This window comes from Sciurus vulgaris (assembly GCF_902686455.1).
Source record: "Sciurus vulgaris genome assembly, chromosome: 2".
NCBI lineage: Eukaryota > Metazoa > Chordata > Mammalia > Rodentia > Sciuridae > Sciurus > Sciurus vulgaris.
In genome coordinates, this window is record NC_136462.1 from 182,610,155 (window position 1) to 182,631,145 (window position 20,991).

Genomic DNA, 20,991 nt, shown 5'->3' on the forward strand with positions numbered 1-20,991 from the left:
ATATTTAGTTCCTGTGTTTTTCTCCTCAGACAATATGCCCAGTTTTTTTTTTTTTTTTTTTTTTTTTTTTTTTTTTGCGGTGCTGGGGATCGAACCCAGGGCCTTGTGCTTGCAAGGCAAGCACTCTACCAACTGAGCTATCTCCCCAGCCCAATATACCCAGATTTTAAGAAATAAATTTCCTACAATTTCAGAACAGGTCTTTTCAAGATGCTATGGTAGTTGAGAGCAAACAGCTCTTTGAGTGATAAACAGCCTGGGGAGGGCTGGGGAGATAGCTCAGTCGGTAGAGTGCTTGCCTTGCATGCACAAGGCCCTGGGTTCGATCCCCAGCACCACAAAAAACAACAACAACAAAAAAAACACAGCCTGGGGAGGTGACCCTGGCACTGGTTAAGAAGAACGTGTGTGTTTGCTGAGGGTAGAAATGGAGGACCTGGCTTTCCAGTCTGGGAGGGGACGATATGTCAGGAGGAAGCAGTGGAAAGAACCAGTATTCACAGAGCTCCTGGGGTGTAGTGAGGCAGAAGGCACAGTGGATGCCATGCAGGGCCTAGAGGAGGACCCCCAGGAGGAAAAAAAAGGCAAGTCCAGATTCTAGAAAGCTTTGCAGGCTTCGGCAACATCACATCCGGGACCTCTGGGATCAGCTGTTCAGTGATCCTGGGAGGAGGTGTGAGTGATCAGAGCAGGAGCCATGTTTGGAAAGTAGGTCCATCAGGACCTGCCTGAACTTGCTCTGCTGAGGTGTCCAAGAAGCTGTTAGTCTCAGGGACACTGACCCCTCAGACCACCCTCTCTGCTGCCTGTCACTCCCAAGTCATGACTTAGCAAGCCTAACTCAGATGCTCAAGAAGTGTTTCCCACCTGACAGAACGGACAGGGCAGAGCTGCCAGCAGGCAGGAACCATGTCTTACTCATCCATCTCCCTTATAAGCGCCCAACACAGGCACAGACAGCAGGAAGGTAAGGTGAGAGGGTGCTGTTGGGGTCCGTCTCTAACCCTAGCACTGACCTCTGGAACAGTCCTGAGACCTCCACAAAGTCACTTAATAACCGAGGTCTTGGCTGAACTTGAGCCTGGCCGTGGCTCTCCACAGGCCTAGAGCATGACCAGCTAAGTCAGAGAGGACTCTGGGAAGATGGAAGACCTCTTCTCATCCTCAGACCTGATTACTGTTCTTGGGAGCTCAGGGTCCCAGACCTTCCACTTTGGTCTATACAGACTCAGAGCCCCTGCAGAGTACCCTTCTAGACTTTGGGATTTGGGGCCCAAGAAAGCTAATTCTGGTGTCACTCAGTCAACAGTTAATTCTCATTTTATAAACACAAGATGCACAATATAAAAGTAAACAACATTGTCCCCTGGTATTTTTTGTTGCTGGGGATTGAGCTAAGCTAAGCATGAGCTTTCACTGAGCTACATCCCAGCCTGACAGTGTCTCATTACTTCCTTCTGAATTCCCTAGAACTGTGTTTTCAAACTTACGAGAACAGAAGAACCATCCAGAGAGCTTGAAAAGGAATCAGATTTCTGATTTCTGCCCTCAACAGCCTGATTCAGTAGGTCTGTGGTGAGGCCCAAGAGATGTTTTTGACAAGTTCTAAGCGCCCTGATGATTCCTGTGTACTCGAATCTGAGAACCACCATCCTATCATTTTACCTGGGCCCCTAGAGCTTTGGTGTCAAACTTTTTTTTTTTTTTTTTTTGACCACAAAACACTGAATAAAATTTTACTCTGTGACCCAGGACACACTTACTTATAAATACGTGCAACAAAAGTTGCCTGCAACAGTGTTTACCCATCCCCAGTCATGTGCTGGCGTTTCTGCTCTGCTGCCCTGCTCTCACTGGTCCCGTGGGTCTTAATGCTGGTTGCACCTCAGTGTCACCTGGGGTGAGGCACATTTTCATTTTCCAAATCCCAGGAAAAATTCCTGACAAATTTACATCAGAAATTAAACAGATGGGGTGCAGGCATCCATAGTTTCTAACTCTCCCCCTGGTGATTCCATCTTGCAGCCAAGGTCTAGATCAGTGGTTCTCAAAGTGAGGTTCCCAGGTCAGTAAGCATTGGTGTCACCTAAGAGCTTGTTGGAAAGGCATGTGTTCAGGCTCAGGTTCAGACCTATTGAATCAGCAATACTGGGTGTGGGAAACCAGCTGTCATTATTATTATTTTTTAAAAAAAATTTTTTGGCGGTCCTGGGATTGAATCCAGGGTTTCACACGTGCTGGGCAAGTGCTCAACCTCTGAGCCACATCCTCAGTTCCAGTTGTCCTTATTTCCATAAATCCTCCAGGTTGACACCAACAGATCTGTAACCACTGAACTAAGTTTTCTTTTTTTTTTTTTTTTTTTTTTTTTTTGTGGTGCTGGGGATCGAACCCAGGGCCTTCTGCTTGAGAGGCAAGCACTCTACCAACTGAGCTATCTCCCCACTGAGCTATCTCCCCAGCCCCTAAGTTGATTTCTTGATCCATGACTGGCTATGACCTATAGCCCCAGGTGAGCTATTACAGTCAGTGCCCGTCCTAGAAGACTGGCACGTGTCTCCCTTTTTGATGAGAGCTGCGCACCGTTCCCTTTTGTGGTTGGCTATGGGGACCCAAATCCCAGTGGTTATGTAGATCCTTAAAGATCTTTATGGGTTCCTATGGGCTTTCTCCTTTACGGTTGACCAGTTTTCCCTTGTATGTGAGTCTTCCTGGAAAAGGGCAAAGTGCAACAAGGGCCAGTCACTAGATTCTTGGCGCTGAACAAGACCAGAGAAGGAGTGGGGCAGCTGAGCACAGAGCACTTCCTGTGGCTTCTCTGGCTCACCCCTGTTGGTCTACAGGGCCCCGTCCCAGTTGATACCACTGCTGTGGTTTCCTGTTTGCAGCTGCTGCACAGGGGCCATCCTCCTGCCCCAGCTAGCCTATGGGGGTGGGGGGTGAGGGTGGGAGTTGGGGGTGCTGTTGTGGCCAAGAAATTAGCAGGAGGGACTGGGAGAGGCCCACCTAGGGAGCTCCCTAGCAAAGGAGAAAAGAGGCAAAGATCTGCTGGATGGGGCTCCAGGGAACATTGAGGTAGAGAACTAAGGACCCTGACAGTCTGTCACAGTCGGTTCAAATAAGGGCAGGTACTGGTCTACCCTCATGCCTGAGCAACTCTTTCCTAGGCTGTCCCTGTGCTTGCAATTCCCACATTATTGTCCCCTGAGGTCTTTCCTAGGTGTCTAGAGGGAGATGAATATTTTGCCACAAGATCAGGATTGTGTTGTATCTTGGGGAGGAAGGAATCATTGCTGGCCAGGGTAGTGGAACTCAGTGACTACACTAAGTTCCCACTGTCAAAGTGTTGGCTGAGCCTGGATCCCTGCTGTGGACCATTCATGCCACTTTAGAAATGCAGATTATTACTCTATTGTTGAATGGCTCTCATAGAGGCAACACTGGAGTCAGACAGCCAAACCAGCTGACTGAAAAGCAAGGTACACTTGGCTTCCTAAGCCTTATCATGTTTGGCTCTTGGCATTTGGGTGACAAGTGCGAATCTCAAATAGAGCTGTTCCTTAAATGTGTGTGAGACCTGTGAACTCCCTGAGATCAAGGATCATGACCACCTTGCTTATTAGAGATGTCAGAAGGTCAGGCACAGGTAGGACAGTTGTTCCTTGTTGAAGCCTCCCACAGGGTAGGAACTTGAGAAGCATTTGGTAAAAGAATAGATTGGAGAGAGTATAACCAGGTGCTGCAAGATGCTTAGTTCCTGTGTCTAAAAACATTTGGGAAACACCCAATTAGACAAAGGCAAAGGTCCTGCAAAGTCCTGTGCTCGTATGGATTGTGATTTTCTGAAAAGGAGATGATTTTCAGTATTCCACAAATGCCCCCCCACCTCTAAGTTCATGGCCCGCAGAACACACTTAGAGTCTGTCCTTCCCCCCAGACATGCTCCCAGCCCTAACCTTGTCTCTCTTCTGAATAACAACTCCCACAGTCTTAAGGGAGAAAACGAGCTTCTCAGCCTGGCATCCAAGGGCCTCTGGACTCTGCGGTTGGTGGCTTCTAACTCCTGTCCATCAGTACAGCCCACGATGTCCTCCAGCCTGAGGTCCCAGGTTTCAACTTAGTCCACCCCTCCATGAAGCCTTCCTTGATTGCTCTGGTTAGCCACCTCACTGCTGCTCTCAAAGCCTGTCTCCATCTCCCCAGCCTGGGCTCCGTGGGAAATCTTGGGTGGTGGAGTGAATGGCAGGCAGTAAGGGCAGCCTGTTCTCTGTGGGATGTTTCCCTCTCAGGGAGAGTAGGGCTGAGGCTGGTCACCCACCTCTCCTGGTCTGACTCTCTCGGATGAGGAAGGCCCCTCCAGGGTTCCCAGGCAACAACAGCAGTTCCTCAGCTTTCTCCCGGCTCAGGCCCTCATACAGCCACCTAGAGGAGGAAGAGCAGGGAGAGGGACAGCAGTCAGCTGTCCTGGGGTGTTGGGAGCTTGACTGGAAGGCCTCCACCACTCTGTGTGACCTTGGTGTAGCCCTCCCTCCCTGGCACTCTGGGTCTCACAGTTCTCTCTACCATGAAGAGCAGGCCTCAGGGACTCAGAGTTCCCCTCCAGGTTTGTCTTCCTCATCCTGGCTACAGAGGCACAGAGGACAACCTCTAGGGGTCAATGGGTGTACTTTGCTTGCAGGCCTCATTCCCAACAGCCTCTAGGGTGATCCCAGGCTCTCACCCACCACTGGCTGGTCCCAGCACCCCTTAGCTTTCCTCTTGCCTTTTCAAGTCCTTGTCTTCCTAAGAACTGCCTCCATTTTCTTGACTCAACACATTTACAGCCATCTCTCACATCTGCCCCTCATGCTCTCCGCCACTAGATCCTAGACACCCTCCAAAGCCCAGACAGGACCTCCTCTGGGGGGCCTTCCCGAGCCTCTCCCCAGGCTCCTGTCTCCAGGCCAGCGGGTGCTGGAGTCTGTTTTTCAACTTCTCCTCCCGAGAGCAGGGCCTGGGCCTGCTTCTCATTCCCCAGCCTCACTCAGTGCAGGGCTGGGGGCTGGCCATGAGGGAGAAGGCAGGCGGGGCAGGGAGTGTGTTCACCTGTGGGAGACCTTGGCCACGTGCACGCTGGGGACACTGAACTCTCTCCCTGAGACTTCTGACAGCACTGTCCACCAGTCTCCATCCCTGGGGAGAGAGCAGAGGGGGCACCTCTTTCAGAAGAGACAAAACCCTGGGCACTGCTCGTTTAGGGTTCACAAGGATCCTCTCGGGCTGATTCCTGCAGCCACCTGTTTCCCACCCTTTCGTGCACCAGCCAGTCCAGACCCCCCTGGACAGGGTGGGTAGCAGATGGCCTGATCCAAGACTCCTGCACAAGGCCACCCCTCTGTCACTGCCTGTAGGTGTGTCAAGCTGCTTAAAACCCACCACAGGGTCATGATCACATGAGAGTTTCAGAAGAGGCCTTGGGCTTTTTCTGCAGCGCCCCTTCTCCCATTAGTCACCTTTAGGTGCCTAGGACCCACAGACTTACTCAGAGAGGATGGTCAATGGCTCTCCTAGCCTCAGAGACAGCTCAGTCTGCCCGCCTGCCGGGAAACTGCCCAGCGCCACAGCTGTGGCCTTGCTCCTCTCTGGATGGAGGGACAAACAGTCACTCTCATGGTCTGTCTTCCTTCCAGACGTGAAGTGGGTCTGGCTCCCTCATTCACCCTCCCACAGTCACCTGCAGGAAGGCTACCTGGGGTCTGAAGTTCTTCCCGCAGGCTCTGTTGACAGCATAGCCCTCTAGGGCTACAGAACCTGTTATAGTGCCCAGATAGCTCTTGGGGTCCTCATGGGGGCCTCAAGCTTATGCAGCAAGAGGAATGAGGCTCCTGCCTCATTATTAGGAATTATGACTCCCTTTTATATACAACTCTTCACAGAGATATTTTTTCATACCAGGGATTGAACCCAGCAGTACTTAACCACTGAGCCACATCTCCAACTCCTATTTATTTTTCTTTTTTTCTCTTTTTTCTTTTTTTTTTTTTGGTGCCGGGGATTGGACCCAGGGCCTTGTTCATGCAAGGCAAGCACTCTACAAACAGCTACATCCCCAGCCCCCCCCCCTTTTTTTTTTTGGTGCTGGGGATCGAACCCAGGGCCTTGTGCTTACAAGGCAAGCACTCTACCGACTGAGCTATCTCCCCCCCCCCCCCCCCCCCAGCCCTCTTATTTATTTTTTATTTTGAGACAGGTCTCACTAAATTGCTTAGGGCCTTGCTAAATTGCCAAGGCTGGTTTTGAACTTGTGATCCTCCTGCCTCAGCCTCCAGAGCCACTGGGATTTATAGGTATGAGCCACCACACCCAGGGGGTTCACAGACAGTTTTGATGAAGTGATTCTGTTGCTCAGAAACTCAAAACCTACAACTCTGGGCTGGGGATGTAGCTCCGTGGTAGGGTGCTTATCTAGCATATAGAGGGCCCTGGGTTTGATCCCCAGCGCTAATAAAACAAAAACCAAAAACAAAACTCTTAGAAACTCTGAGCAGGTATCCGTGTGGCCTCCGCTGCTAACACGATGGGTGCTGTGTGCACTAGCTCTGAAAGCTGGGGAAGGAAATTCAGGACAGGCTAGAGGCTGAGCCTGGGTCCCCAGAACCCTGGGGTAGGCATCGCGGAGTACCAGCACTGAGCACTCACTGTTGAGAGGCAGGAGAAAAGGACTGGAAGGTGAAATCCACCCTCCCTTCCACTGCGGGATCCCTCTGCTCCCCTCATCCCTGCTCCTGGTTTCCTTGTTCAGGCTGTGGAGGGGCCTGTGAGAGGGCGGATCCGAATAGGCTCTGTAACCGGAGTGCTATGCCGTCCAGGGCCATAGGAGGAAGTCCTGCTGCCCCCCGGGAAGAGGGGCCACTGCAGGCCCCTGTTCCAAGACTAGCCCAGGGCAGTTGCCATGCTGGGGTGGGGGGCCATCAAAGGTCCAGGCCTCCTCCCTGCCGTCCCTCTCTGAGCACCTGCTGTGTCAGGCCCGGTGAGGGCCTCACTTGGCCCTCCCTACTGTCCTGGAGGGGGTCCTCTCTACTCATCCCCACTGTGTAGGGAGGACAGGCTGACAGGCGCTCAGCAGAGAAGTGAGAACACAGACCCGACACCACCCTCTTGCTGGGAGGACATGGGACTGGCATGGAAGAGAGATTGATTTCAGATTGGACATTTTCCCACATGTCCTCTGGGACACCCCTGGGGATCCCCTCAGTGGGGCTCTCCTCAGGAACCAGGCCTCTGTCTGAGTACTCTTGGCAGCACAAGCCTGGCCAGCCCGTGGTATGGGAAATGCCTGATGGTTGAGCAAACAATGCAAGTCTTATGGAGTCGCTCTCCACAAGAGTGGAACAAAGAGGCCTGGAAGGGCCGCTCCCCCTTCTGGAAGACCAGGCACTCTCACAATGGTCCCCACTCAGACTGGCTGACTTGCCTTCACCCTTCACCTCCTCAGAAAGCCTGCCCTGACTTGGCCCTCTGTGCACAAGCTCAGAGTCTCTCTGAACACGCAGTTGCCAAATCTAACACAACTGACAGTTATTGGTTTAGCATTTGCCTCTGGGGCTCAACTGTCCCTAAAGACAGAGACTAGGCCTGCCTTGTTCATTGCTGTGACTTCAGGTTCTGGCACAGGCCTGGTTTGTGGTAGAGCTTCAAGTAGGCTTAAGATGGAGACGAGGTTGATGGACAGATAGCTAGCTCCTGGAGGGGACTGCCTCAAACTCATACTCCTCTTGGGACAAGGGCAGATCTACTGAGAGACCCTTCCTCCCTCCCTTTCTTCCCTCCATCCCTCCCTCCCTCCCTCCCTCCCTTCCTTCCCTCCCTTCTTCCCTGGAGAGCCTTATGCCAGGGAGAGCTAGGCTGGCCTAGGGCCCCATAGGCAGGGAGGGCCCTTGTCCAACAGGGGTGGTTACGACCCTCAGTGGCCCTGGGCCTGACTCAGAGCAGCCTCAGGACTGCTGCCTGTGGCTAGGCTCAAAGAAAACCCAGGTGGAGGTCTGTGTGGTTTCAGGTCTCTTCCTGCAGGGCCTCTCAGTACAGATGAGGCGGCTAAAAGGAGGCAGCTTCTCCCCTAACAGGAGCGAGTGGGGCCTGTGGGCCTGGGAGAGGTGACCATCAGGGAAATAGGGATTTAGGCAGAGGAGAGGGAAGGAAACCCTGCACCACACGGGAACTTTTGGACTAGGGCCAGCTCCTCCTCAAGCCTGGATACCCAGTCGTCTTGGCTTTGCAGTCTCTAGTTCAGCTTCACTGCCCACGTCCTCCTGGAAGCACTGCTGCTGGAGTGATCTTACCTGTGATGGTTAATTCTATGGGTCATTGTCGCTTGGCCACAGCACCCAGATAATATTTGGTCAAACACTGGTTTAGATGTTGCTGTGAAGATACTTTTTTACAAAAACATTTAAATTGGTAGACTGAGTAGAGCAGATGACCATGGGTGGGCCTCATCCAGTCAATCAAGGGCCTTATGAGAAAACACCCGAGGTCCTTTGAGGAAAAGGAAGTTCTGTCTCCAGGTTGCCATTGGACTCAGGACCGTAGCACCAACTCTCCTCAGGTCTGCAACCTGCCTGGCAGATTTCGGGCTTGACAGTCCCACACTCACGTGAGCTGATTCCTTACAATGAATCTCTCCCCATCCCCCACCACCATGGTTTTGATGTAAAGATATTAAAATTTCTAGGATATTTAGGTTGCCCAACTGTTCTAAAAGCTGGTATTTTTAGTCAGAATTGTCAGAAAATCATGGTAATAGGCTTGGCATATGTACTATAGGTGCTAAAGTACATATTTCAAGGGTTACCGAACCCTTGAAATGTGGCTAGTGTGACTGAGGAACTGAATTACTTTTTTCTTCCGGTGCTGAGGACCTAACCCAGGGCCTGTGCACGCTAGGCACAAGCTCTACCGCTTAGCTACACCCCCAACCCCTCATATTTTCTTATTTATCTGGTCGTTTAATATTTCTAACTCTGGGTCTGGGGAGGTAGCTCAGTTGGTAGAGTGCTTGCCTCACAAACACAAGGCCCTGGGTTCAATTCCCAGCACGCACCATAACAAACAAAAACAAACAAAGTATTTCTACCTCTGATGTAAGCTCCACAGGAGCAGGGTCCCCACCTTTCATGGCTTACTCCTGGTATACAGTAGGCGCTAGGTATATACCTGGTGATGCATTGGGGTTGCTGGCCAGGAAGGCACATAGGTAGTGGAATGTGGGACTGTGCAGCCTGGCAGTGCCCGGGAGTGGCCTGGCTGCCCCAGCCCTGCAGCCTACCTGCTTGCATGGGCTCAGATCCCTGGCCTGGGACAGGAGGGCTTGAGCTTGGGCTTGGCAGGGTTTTCCTTCTGCTGAGCAGGCTTCCCATCTTTCCTCAGCAGGACTGTTAGAAGCACACCTCCGAGGGAGATCTGAAAGAGAAGCTGCCATGGGGGCAAAGCCTATGGCTCCCACTCTGGTCTCAGATACCCATCCCTCTCCTGCTGGTTCCTGCTGATCTCCTGGAAAGCTCAAGGGACTGGCCTTGAGCCGGCACCAGGCTCCAGCCCCCTCCTCCAGACTCAAGGCTGACTGCAGCTGCTTTCTCTGCACCCCTCCCTTCTAGGCCGCGGCCTTTGCTTCCGGGGCTTCCAGGGCTGGCCTGCCCTTTCCTCCCCTTTTAGGGCTGTCCGCATCCTGCCCTTTCCCAGCCAGCTCTCCCTGAATCCTCAGCCTTTGCTGATCCTCCCTGAATTCCTGTGACCCACTTGGAACCACTTCTCAGACCTGGGCTCATGTTCTACCACTGGATAGCAGAGGAAAGTGACCAGATGGTGAGCTCACTCCAGGCACACCAGAAGCCATGGCTAGGGTCAGAGGTGGCAAGGGGCGTCAGAGGGCTTGGGGACTAGTGTTGAAACAATGAGAACTGACGCTGAACGTGCTGTTGTTGGTGTCACGGGGCAAGTAAGATGGCAGGGAGGCTGTATGACAATGACTTGCGAGGCTCTGGGTGACTGGCTGTCAGGCTACTTCCCCTTTTTGTGCCTCCTTTTCCGCATCTGAAAAATGGGATAACAACACCCAGCATGTGGGTCCTAGAGATAATACTCTGAAAAACCTACCTAGGGCCTACATTTCCTTCCTCTTGTCCTGAATGTCACTTCTCAGAAGCTTCTAACTTCCTTTTGTGTTCCTTACAAAGTTATTTTATTCTTTGGGGTGTTGGGGATCAAACCTACAGCCTCACACATGCCAGGCAAGCTCCCTACCACTGAGCCACATCCCAAGCCCTGTGTTCATCTATTCAAGTGCTCAATCTGCCATCATCCTACAGTTCCACAGTCCCTTCCCCAGCATCTAGGGGGACCCCACAGAAGGCACTGAACACCCATTAACCGACCGAACAGAAGTGATTATTTCTTTGGACGGTGCCTTGTCCTTAGAGTAATTTAAACCCCCAGGTTTCTAGGGTAATGCCCACCTTGCCAAACATTGTATCATGTGGTGGGGGCTGGGGGCTGAGATCTGCATTTCTTTTCAGATGGTTTTAGCCTTTTAAGTAGAGAGAAGGTGTAATTATGCCAGTCTGCTTCCCTTTAGCAGGCGTTCAGTTTCTGCTCTGTGCCAGGCACCTAACAGAGCAGGGGGATCAGGAAGGGTAGCCATGCTGCTTACCCCAGAGGAACTCAGAATGGTGTGGTGGCATCGTGGTCACCTTCCTTGCCTTTGAACCTCACACTGCCTGGATGAGGATCACGTCCATCACTGCCATGGGATAGCTTCTGCAGCCTCCCGGGTCAGTCTTCTCTGAGGAGTAAAGATCCTGCCTTGGAAGATGGAACACTCTGTGCCAGGTCCCTGCAGTCTCTGTTCTTCAGTCCCATGTCATTAGTGGGAATAACAATACCTGTCTGCTGCTACTTCTCCATGGGGAGCTCAGTATTCAGAGACAGGAGCAAAATGGGCCATCACTTGGCCCATTTTCTACTCAGACTTTTTGGATCTGGTAGCATTGGTGGAGAAGGTGCTGGTGCCCATTGCCGGCTCTGGGTCCCTTGCTGCTAGGGCACCATTTCAGTTTGGTTTGTCAGTGTCCCTGCTGCTCCCAGCCCATCCTTGCCCCCTTGGGTATGAGGTACAGACCAAATGCTTCACTTTACATCTGCCTTGGGTAGCATGGGTGATTTATTCCAACCTGCCTGGTCCGAGTTGTGTGTCCTTAGTCAAAGCAGGGATCATGATACTGACTCCACAGGGTGGTGAAGAGAAAGGGAGGAGCTCGTTTTCGTCAGGCTCAGTTTCCTTTCCCCTCCTTCAGCAAGACCACAACCATCAACTGCAGTCAAACTTCTTTGCAAAGGACTTCTTTGCAGGTGGGGCTGGGGGATGGGCTCCAGGGCAATGGGGGAGCTGCATGCATGCTGGGTGCTCCCCAGGGCTCTGGAGCTTTCTCCATCTGATCTGGTCAAGGCCAGGTGGTCCCTGAGGCAATATGAAGACCATGTAGCAGCAGGGCAGGCCTGGGAGGTGGTGTGGGCAGCAATATTTATGAGAGGAAATCTAATCGTTAACCACACACATATTTGAGTAACTTAGTATGTGCTAGGCACTTTCTAGGGGACCTGTGTGAGTAGGTGGCAGGAAAGAGTTAGTCAAAGGCAACTGAGATCAGCACTCTGCCCGGCCTGTATTTTTTTTTTTTTTTAACTCAAATAACTTATTTTTATTCCTTCATTGATATTTCTGGGATCATCACCTGGCCTGGTTTTGATCATTCCACTTGAGTCCCATTTCAGATGCAAGGACCAGGGCCCCAGAGTATGACCTCGTGCTCGGGTGGTTGGTTAGTGCAGAGCTGGACCATCCATTCTTCTGTGCCTGTGAAGATCATTTTTCAGCAGTGGGGTAAGAATGGTGGATTTGGATTAAACTACAGGGAGCCTCTCACCCTTTTTCTTTTCTTTTTTCTTTTTTTGGCGTTGGGAACTGCACCCAGTGCCCCACTGAGGTACACTCCCAACCTCTCTCCCTCTTTTTCAACTGAGAATCTCACTCTTCTGAGAGAACTGGCAGATGAGGGTGTTTGCACAGAAGATAATCCACAACTCTTTACTCAACAGAATTTGCAAGACGGTGGCCCAGAGAGGGGCCAAAAAGCCACGCAGCAAGTGACTAACCAAGATGGGTCTAGAATGAGCAATATACAAAAAGAAGTTGGAAAAGAAAACAAATCTCCAGGAGGTGGTCAGAGTGAGAGAGGGGACCTTGGTTCCTTCTGGGACCCCAGAAAGCACCTCTTACAGCCCCAGCGGAACCGCTTCCCCTCCTGGAATTTTTGCTTCTTAACTGTAAATAAAGCCCTCCCTGCCTTGGAGGGCGTCACTCTTTCTCACTGTCCATCAGAAAACAGAAGCGAGTATACTTACTGGTTTCTTGTCATCAGAGGCTTGGAGAGGACTTCAGCTAAGACCATGCTTTGGCTGGACAGCTGAGGGCTTTGGGGTCCTTCTGGAAGTCTGTCAATGTCCTTGGTCCTAGGCCACCCAGAACTCACTCAGCCTTGGAGGACCTTCAGAAGGGGCGCTTGATGCCAGCGCAGGTTAGCTCAGCATCCATCTGTGATCAGCAGTTTGTATTCCAGGATGGGCCAGGGGCCCTGTGCTCCTTAGGGACCCTGGATTGGGCAACCCTCCCCAGCACAGCAGGACCAGTAAGAAGGCAGGGCCCTGTGACTGTCGCAGAGACACAGGCGTGCCTCCTCTGAGCTCTGGCTCCTGTCTGCAGATTGTGGTTCTCACAACTGCTCGCTTCCTCTGACGGCATCCCAGGCCATCGAGGAGCCACCTTGCCCAAGTTCCTGTTTCTGGGGTAGCAGCAGCGGCCTCGAAATGATCTAGAGCAGGAGGTGCTTCTCTGGCTTTTTGGCTTGATCTGGGTCTGAGATGAGCAGGAGCTTCCCATGCTGGCCTGACCACGGTAATCACTGAAGTGACTTAATTTCAGTAATTTCTGGGATCCTTTCATGCCTTCTGAATCCAAATTGCCAGAGGAGAAACAGGAATCTAAACTTTAAATATTTCAAGAGAATCCTTTGGCAAAAGAAACACTGCCTTCCCACCCTTCTTTATTTTTTTTGTGGTGCTGAGAATGGAACCCAGGACCTCATGCATGCTAGGCAAGTACTCCACCACTGAGCTGCATCCCTAGCCCTAAACTATAGATTCTGTCTCCGGTGGTCTGCAGTGGGGCTCAAGATTTGGCATTTTTCATTCCCTTTGTGGTACTGAGGATAGAACTCAGAGATATTCTACCACTGAGCTACATCCCCAGCCCTTTTTATTTTGGGGGTACCAGGGATTGAACTAAGGGGCACTTGACCACTGAGCCACATCCCCAGTCCTTTTTTATATTTTACTTAGAGATAGGGTCTTACTGAGTTGCTTAGTGCCTTACTTTTGCTAAGGCTGGCTTTGAACTCACAATCCTCCAGCCTCAGCTCCTTGAGCCACTGGGATTACAGGTGTGCAATACTGGACGCAGCAAGATTTTGCATTTCTTTCTCCCTCCTTTCCTTCTTCTCTTTTTTCCTTCTCTCTCCCTCTTTACTTTTCTTCCTTTCTTCTCTGTCTCCATCTTTCTGTCTCTCTTCTTTTCTCTTCATAAAAATTTTATTTTGCAGTACTGGGGATTGGACCCAGGGATGCTCTACCACCGAGCTACATCCCCTGCTCTTTGCTCTTTAGTCCTTTTTTTTTTTTTTTTTCCTTTTAATAACTTTTGTGTGTGATGCTGAGGATTGAACCCAGTTCTACATGTGCTAGGCAAGCACTCTACCACTGAGCCATAACCTCAGCCTCTTTGGTCCTTTTTATTGAGACAGGGTCTTGCTAATTGGTCTGGGTTGACCTCAAACTTGCAATCTTCCTACCCCAGCCCCCCGAGTAGCTGGGATCATGGGTGTGTGGCACTGTGTTCAGCTAGCAAGCTTCCGAGATGATACCCATGGAGCTGGTCGGGGAACACTTTGAGTATCAAGTTCTGGGGGCTGAGGGTATATCTCAGTGGTAGTTCTATCACCAATGTATTTAGCATATTTAAGGTCCTAGGTTCAATCCCCAGTATTGGGAGGAAAAATCTGGACAGTATTTCTCAAAGTATGGTACCAGACCAGAAGCCTCAGCATGATCTCAGAATTTGTTAGACATGTAAATCCTCAGTTCCCATCTCAGGTCTATTAAATCAGAAATGCTAGGGTCAGGACCCAGGTATGTTTGCTCTATCTATCTATCTAATCTATCTATCTATCTATCTATCTATCTATCTATCTATCTATCTATCTATCTATCTATCTATCTATCTAATTTATATATATAACCCCCAATGTTTTCAAAAGCACTCTAGGTGATTCTGATGCATGCCTTAGCTTGAGAATCTCTGGTGCAGGACAAAGAATCTGACAGAATCACACTGCCCACAGCTCATTAAAAATTTAATACAGCCACCTGCTGCCTCCTCCTCAAGGGGCCTGGTACTCCTGGAGACAGCTGCTCTTTAACACAAAATCTTGTATTATACTGAAATGCTCTTAATACAGTTCACATTCTGCAGACTTTTCTGGTACCTTGCCAGTTAGAGCTCACTTCTGTGATCCCTGGGTCTCTCCCTTGCTCCTAGGGAAGGCTGGTCTGATATGTACCTCTGCAGGGACTTGGTAACAGAGCTGAAAGGGCTAGAGAAGAGGGGCATTCTTTGTTTTTGGTACTAGGGATTGAACCCAGAGGTGTTTAACCATGGAACCACATTCCCAGCCCTCTGAATTTTTTGAGACAGGGTCTCAATAAATTGCTGATGCTAGTTTTGAACTTGGGATTCTTCGGCTTCAGATTCCTGAGTTGCTAGGATTATAGGCATATGCCATCACACCTGGCTTACCCATGTATTTCTTTATCTGGCTGTCCATCTATATCCTTTTTAATAAACTGGTAAACATCTTTTCCTGAGTTCTGTGAGCCATCAAAACAAATGGCCAAACCTACAGAGGCAGCTGTGGGAATCTATTTGTACCCCAGTTGTACAGATGAGTAACATGGGATCTACTATTTCCAACTGGCATGTGAAGTGGGGGTGCAGCTTGTGGGACTAGAGTCTGCACTAACTCTAGATAGTGTCACAACTGAATTGTAAGGTACCTAGCTGGTGTCTAGACTGTTAAGAGAATTAATTGGTATGGGGAAAACCTCACACATTTGCTCACAGAAGTGTTGAATGTAGTACAGGAAACTTTCCCATATAGTCAATTATTAGTTTTGTGACCATTTGTAAACTAACTCTGGGTCTGTTTTTGTATCCATAAACTGGAAATAGTATGTATTTCACTGGGTCAACAGAAGACAACTTATTGGAAGGTGCTAAGAGCCTTGTCTATGAAAGGTGCTCAAAGAAAGGTTGAATAAAACAAAAAAATGCATTGATTCTGGAAGAACGAGAAACTAGTTTTTCAAGTTAGGTGACTTTGGTCAAATCTCTCAACTTTCCTGAATTGTTCCTTGTCTGTAAAACAGATGCACCCATTTTGCAGGGCTGCCATGAGAGTTTGATGAAGTATGTGGGCTTTCCCCCACCTTTTTTGGTGCTGGGTTTCAAACATGCCAAGAATGCACCTTACCACGGAACTACATCCCCAGGCCCCCTTTCCCCACCATTCAGTGAATTCATTCATTCAGAGACAAGGTCTTGCTAAGTTGCCCAGACTAGTCTTGAACTTGTGATCCTCCTGGCTCAGTCTCCTGAGTAGCTAGACTACATGCCAGCATGTACCACTGCACCCGTCTTGAAATTATTTTTTTAAATATATTTTTATTGTCAATGGACCTTTATTTGTAATATGTTGTGCTGAGAATCTAACCCAGTGCCTCACACATGCTAGGCAAGTGCTTTACCATCTGAGCCACAACCCCAGTCCCTTGAAATTATTATTTTTTCTTTTTGGTGCTAGGGATTGAACCCAGGGCCTTGTGCTTGCAAGGCAAGCACTCGACCAACTGAGCTATATCCCTAGCCCCTGAAATTATTCTTGATGGGTGCAAATTCAGCCACTTATGGAGAAGAACATCCTGGTCTCTCATGGGGACCCCAGAAAAGTAGTTGCCGATTATTACCTGATAGGTGGGATGCAGCAATTCCACATTGGTGTGGAGCCAAGATGTGCAATGCCTTTCCCAGACCTCAGCTTCTCATCCATCAACAATAGCATTGGGATGGACATGGATTCAGTCCAGGCTGGGCTTACTAGTTGTATGACCTTGGACGAATTATCCCAAAGCTTCATATCCTCCCTATAAATGGACAGTGTCACTGGGTGGGATAAGTGATCATGAATGTGAAAACATACAGCAGAGAACCAGCACACAGTTATTCAGCCACTCCCTGAGCCCCAGTGAGTGGCTTGAGAAAAATAACACCAGCAATCAGGTAACAATGACACATATACAGCTTTATTAATAATTTGTAAAAAGTTGTACTCTGGCAGAGTGATGCATTCCTTATCTTAGCAGAAAGCAAACAATGTGTCTGAAAAGTCTCTTTTTCAAGATTCGGAACTGTGTAACCCTGAGCTTGCATCTCATGCTTCTGAGAGCTGGGCTCCTGCTTATGGCATGGATCTCCACAATTACCTCACCCTTCTCCCATTGCTGACACCCTTGCTAACAGCAGACTGGAGGCTACAATTTTACCTGGATGTGGCTGGCTTCCCTTACAGACTGGGTGCCTCCCTTCTACAAAAAGGGAGTTCATAGGATTAAGACTTTCGGAAGTGGGTTCTACATCCATTTTGTTTGGCTTCCAGGAGTTTGCTGAAATCAAGGCTACAATTACTCAACATGAAATTGTGTTAATGACTGTTGCTCTTCCCCCTTTCACGTCCTCACCATTGACATGTTTAAGCCATACCTCTCCCTTTTTTGGGACTGAGGAATGGAGAACCACTCTTCACCATATACTTGGGAGGCACTTCTTGTAGATGTGATGTCTGATAAGTGGTAACAGATGCTCAGTGACAGCGGTTTTGCCCTGCAGAGCGGAGGCCTAGCATTTTGTTTTCCATCCTTCTGTGCTGAGAGTTCAGTAATTAAGCTACTCCCTGGGACTAAACTCCCTGTTTTGTCAGAACCTCATTGTTCATGGGGTTCCAGCAGGGTACATCCCTCCCTTTTTTTACAGGATGCATTGTGAATCCATTTGGACAAAGGGAGGTGGCTGTCCACTCTGCCTACCTCTTATGTGACAGGCAACACTTCTGCTATTGGTCACAATCAATCACTGTTTCAAACAGTAATTATGCTTTTCCACGTTCCTCAGAGCTGCTCTCTTCAGAAATCACTCTGCAAATCTTGTTGACCAATTTGGAACCAAAAGAATCTAGTGGCTTACCCCACTTAGATATCTGTTCTGAACATTTCCCTTAAAAAAAAAAAAAAAAAAACATTGGGAATGCAAAAAAAAAAAAAAAAAAAAAAGAAAGAAAGAAAGAAAAAAAAAAGGTCCCTTTTTCTGTTTTTGCAGAAGCGCCACAAGGAAGCATGTCTAAAATCACAGAACTAAGCACACACAAACACAGACACGCGTGCTTGCACACACATGGAGTTGGGAATCAAAGAATCTTATCAGATACATCATTAGGGGAACATAGGAAAAGCTGGCAAGAGAAGATGTAGAGATCGGATCAGCTAAAGATGCTGGAATGTTACAGTAATGGCATGGATGTGGTTCTTGGAAGATACAAAAAAAGGGTAGGTGGGCGGAGAATGATAAATCCAGGCTACTAGGAGAGGTTCAGTGGCCATGCATGAGTTAAAGATAGAGGAGGCCAGTTTACGGGATGAAATGTTATATTATGGAGTGTCGTCTGAAGAAGGGTAGACTTGCATGGTCCGGGGAGGAGCATCTGCTTAGCAGGACACCTCCATGGTCTGGTGTCTGTCCAGGGCATCAGGGGACTCACAGGATTCTTGAGTTCCATCTGACTGATTGCTGGTGACAGACCGGCTGAAAGGACTTTCTCCAGAGCCAATGCTACTCGAGGTTGAGTGGGTTCGGGATCGGGCGAGCCTGGTCATGCTGGCAGATGGTACTGTAACAAAGAACCAAGAGGACTAGAAGATGGAGCCCTGGTTAAACTCAGCTAATCTACATGTTTCGCCAAAGGCTTTATGTTTAGCTTTCCCAACCCACTTACAATGACAATCAGAACAAAAGACAGCCACCCCCATTTTGTAGTATTTGCTCTCGATTAATGACTGAATGCAAGGCCACTCTAATCCTCTGGGTTTGGTTGGACTAGCTCTTCTGTCACAGTAGAACAAAGGGAAGTCCTAAGATAAGAGTAGACTCTTAGCTGTGCCCACACCATTCAGTGATAAGGAGGGAGGCTTTGGGAACCCATTTAGGTAACCAAAACCTGCAGTACATGCAAGACTAAACCAAAACAAAAGAAAGACAAACCACACAAATATGAAGGTGTTTCACAAACACAGTGCAAGCCCGATACAACGAGACTACCATCCGTGTCCACAGGCTGCCCTGGCTGTCTAGGGTGTGCAGAAGGCATGGGTGGAGGCCAGAGCTCTGGGGAGGTTTAATTCAGACTCCTGTTCTGCCACTGCTGTGACCCGAACATTCTTCTAGCTTGGGCTGGACAGGACCTTACCTGGCCTAAATTCCCTGCTTATCATCCTAAGGCACCAGCCACCACCCGGCTGTCATTTCAATGCTGGAGTCAAAAGATGCCATTACCTGAGGAGTTCTCTGGACATTTCTACCTAGAGTCAAGGCTGCCTTCAATTCCCATGTTTGGGAGTTACCTCAAAGATCAGTAGGTGGTGGTACAAGAGGGGCCCTGCCTATTAAGTTTCAGTTGCTGCTGTGACCCTCGATTTAGGAAGATAAGAGAAGCCCTAGGCATTATAACTGGATCCTTTCTTCTCCCTTGGACACCAGGGTTGGACGGTTAGGCTAAACCTCTTGGAGCACAATGAGCCACGTTCTATCAGGCTCTCACTGCACAGAAAAATCGCGGACATGCTGCAGGCAGCCAATGCAGCCAGGAGAGCATGGCGGAGGGCAGGTAAGGCCAGCACAGAGGAAGGTACCTGACTCAGTGCTGAGGTGACTGAGTTGCACATACGGGACTGGAAGCAGGATGGACACAGGAAGAGGCAGGTTAGTGATCTAGAGTGCCAAGTAGCAACCCTGGCTGCCTAGTAGACAGACAATATTCTAAGCAAGGGATCAAAGTTTATTTTATGGTCCCAGAGAGGAAGTGTTATGGTCCCAGAGGTTGAGTGTTGCTTTAGTATAATCTTGGATGTCATTTTTCTCAAACAGACAAAGGCAACTATTTTCCCCTCCAATTTACACAGTCACCCTGCTTTGGATCAGAAATGAGCTACAAGATCAGCTGTTTCTTAGGAAGGGATAAGAATAGGTTAGGAGGGGATTTCTGCTCCTTCCAGTGAGCTAGAGGGCCATGGGTATGGGCTCGGTTGGTAGCAACTCAAGACAGACGACAGAGTCACTCTAGACAAGACACACATGGTCTGCCTGACAGATACAGGGCTGTATCCAGGTCTAGCTGCCCAGAGCAGCTGCCCAGGCAGGTCACGAATGGCCATTATCCACACTGATACCAGAGATGGGGAAAAATCACCCAAGTGGGTAAAGAGCTCTGTACCTGGGTGAAAGGGTTTTCCTTCTTATGACTGCAAGAAAGGAGCAAGTGAATTTTTTGCAACAAGACTCAAGGGTCTCGGGCTGGGGAGATAGCTCAGTCGGTAAAGTGCTTGCCTTGCAAGCACAAGGCCCTGGGTTCGATCCCCAGCACTGCAAAAAAAAAAAAAAAAAAAAAAAAAAAAAAAAAGACTCAAGGGTCTCGCAATACATGAGACCAGGATAGTGGCATATGATATGGACACATCCTTCACTTGCTCTAATATATCCTCCAAGTTCAACTCTTGTGGAAGAATAGATTTCACTGAGGATACTACCCTTTTTTTTCTGGAGTCCCACTTCTGTTTCTCTAGGTCAGGAGTTATTAACTAGCTGAGTTCAAACGCAAGTTGTAACTTCTGATTAACAGCTAGGATAGCCTAAGCTTCAGTGGTTAAAACTGTGGGCTCTGCAGTAAGACTGCCAAGGTCTGAATCATGGCTCTGTAGTTGCATTGTTAACCCTGGGGAATGTGCTTAGCTTCTTTGATCCTCAGTTTCCTCTTCTAAAAAATGGGACTAATAACAGAACTTTACCTCTTAGGTTAAGAGTACATACTGCCTGACAAAAGGTAAGTGCTTAATAAGTGTGTTATACACACACACACACAGACACACACACACACACACACATACACACACACACAATGAATGTTCCACAAAGGTTTCATTTTCTACTTTTAAGGCTGGCTAGCACAGAGGATATACCTTGAGAATTAAGGCCTACCAGATGTCAAACTGACCCCATCACACATAAATCTCTGCTAGACAGAAAGTTGTGTAGTACTCACTGTAGCCCATTCCCTGCAAAAAGTACTTGAAGGCCTCGGTGAGCTTCCCAGGCTGGGGGACAAAACAAAAAAGCATTAATTTTTTCACAGGCAGAGAGGTAGAACTGAATGGGAGACTTTTTCCTAAAAAACAAACTTTTTACCTGAACTACTTGGGGTAGTCCCCCACAGTCTGCCATCTGGAAGAGGAAAAATATGAAAGTCAGCTGGGACTTATATTTAAGGGAAATGCTCCAAGCATCCCAGTTCTTTCAAACAGGACAATATTGAATTTTGGGTTCCTTAACCATATACAGGCTTACATCTCCTCAGTGTACTCTATACAAAGATGGAGATGCTAGACAGAAACTGGAAAGAATTACTCAGTTTGTATTCATCCCTAGAAGCTGGATCTGGCTTTCAGGCCCATGGCATGGGTTTTCCAATG

At 49.0% G+C, this 20,991-nt stretch overlaps 2 protein-coding genes across 15 annotated transcripts in view; both read right to left on the reverse strand.

The window, feature by feature from the left end:
* The window catches only part of SLA2 (Src like adaptor 2), a 22,589-nt gene extending 9,668 nt beyond the window's left edge, over positions 1-12,921 (reverse strand). The window contains exons 1-7 of one of the 9 annotated variants that reach the window (XM_079128360.1): positions 12,436-12,921; positions 10,685-10,836; positions 9,941-10,068; positions 9,305-9,438; positions 5,522-5,621; positions 5,086-5,172; positions 4,319-4,422 (exon numbers count right to left, since the gene is read on the reverse strand). In XM_079128360.1, coding sequence (XP_078984486.1) covers positions 4,319-4,422; positions 5,086-5,172; positions 5,522-5,621; positions 9,305-9,395 — 382 coding nt within the window. In that variant the 5' untranslated portion in view covers positions 9,396-9,438; positions 9,941-10,068; positions 10,685-10,836; positions 12,436-12,921. The other 8 variants (XM_079128357.1, XM_079128356.1, XM_079128358.1 and 5 more) reach the window with 8 other exon arrangements.
* A 3,555-nt stretch (positions 12,922-16,476) lies between these two features.
* The window catches only part of NDRG3 (NDRG family member 3), a 60,775-nt gene continuing 56,260 nt past the window's right edge, over positions 16,477-20,991 (reverse strand). For 3 of the 6 annotated variants that reach the window (XM_079128312.1, XM_079128314.1, XM_079128311.1), the window contains 4 exons: positions 20,708-20,743; positions 20,565-20,616; positions 19,159-19,197; positions 16,477-18,140 (listed from right to left, as the gene is read on the reverse strand). In XM_079128312.1, the coding sequence (XP_078984438.1) occupies positions 17,959-18,140; positions 19,159-19,197; positions 20,565-20,616; positions 20,708-20,743 (309 nt within the window). In that variant the 3' untranslated portion in view covers positions 16,477-17,958. The remainder of the gene's footprint in view (positions 18,141-19,158; positions 19,198-20,564; positions 20,617-20,707; positions 20,744-20,991) is intronic. The other 3 variants (XM_079128315.1, XM_079128316.1, XM_079128313.1) reach the window with 1 other exon arrangement.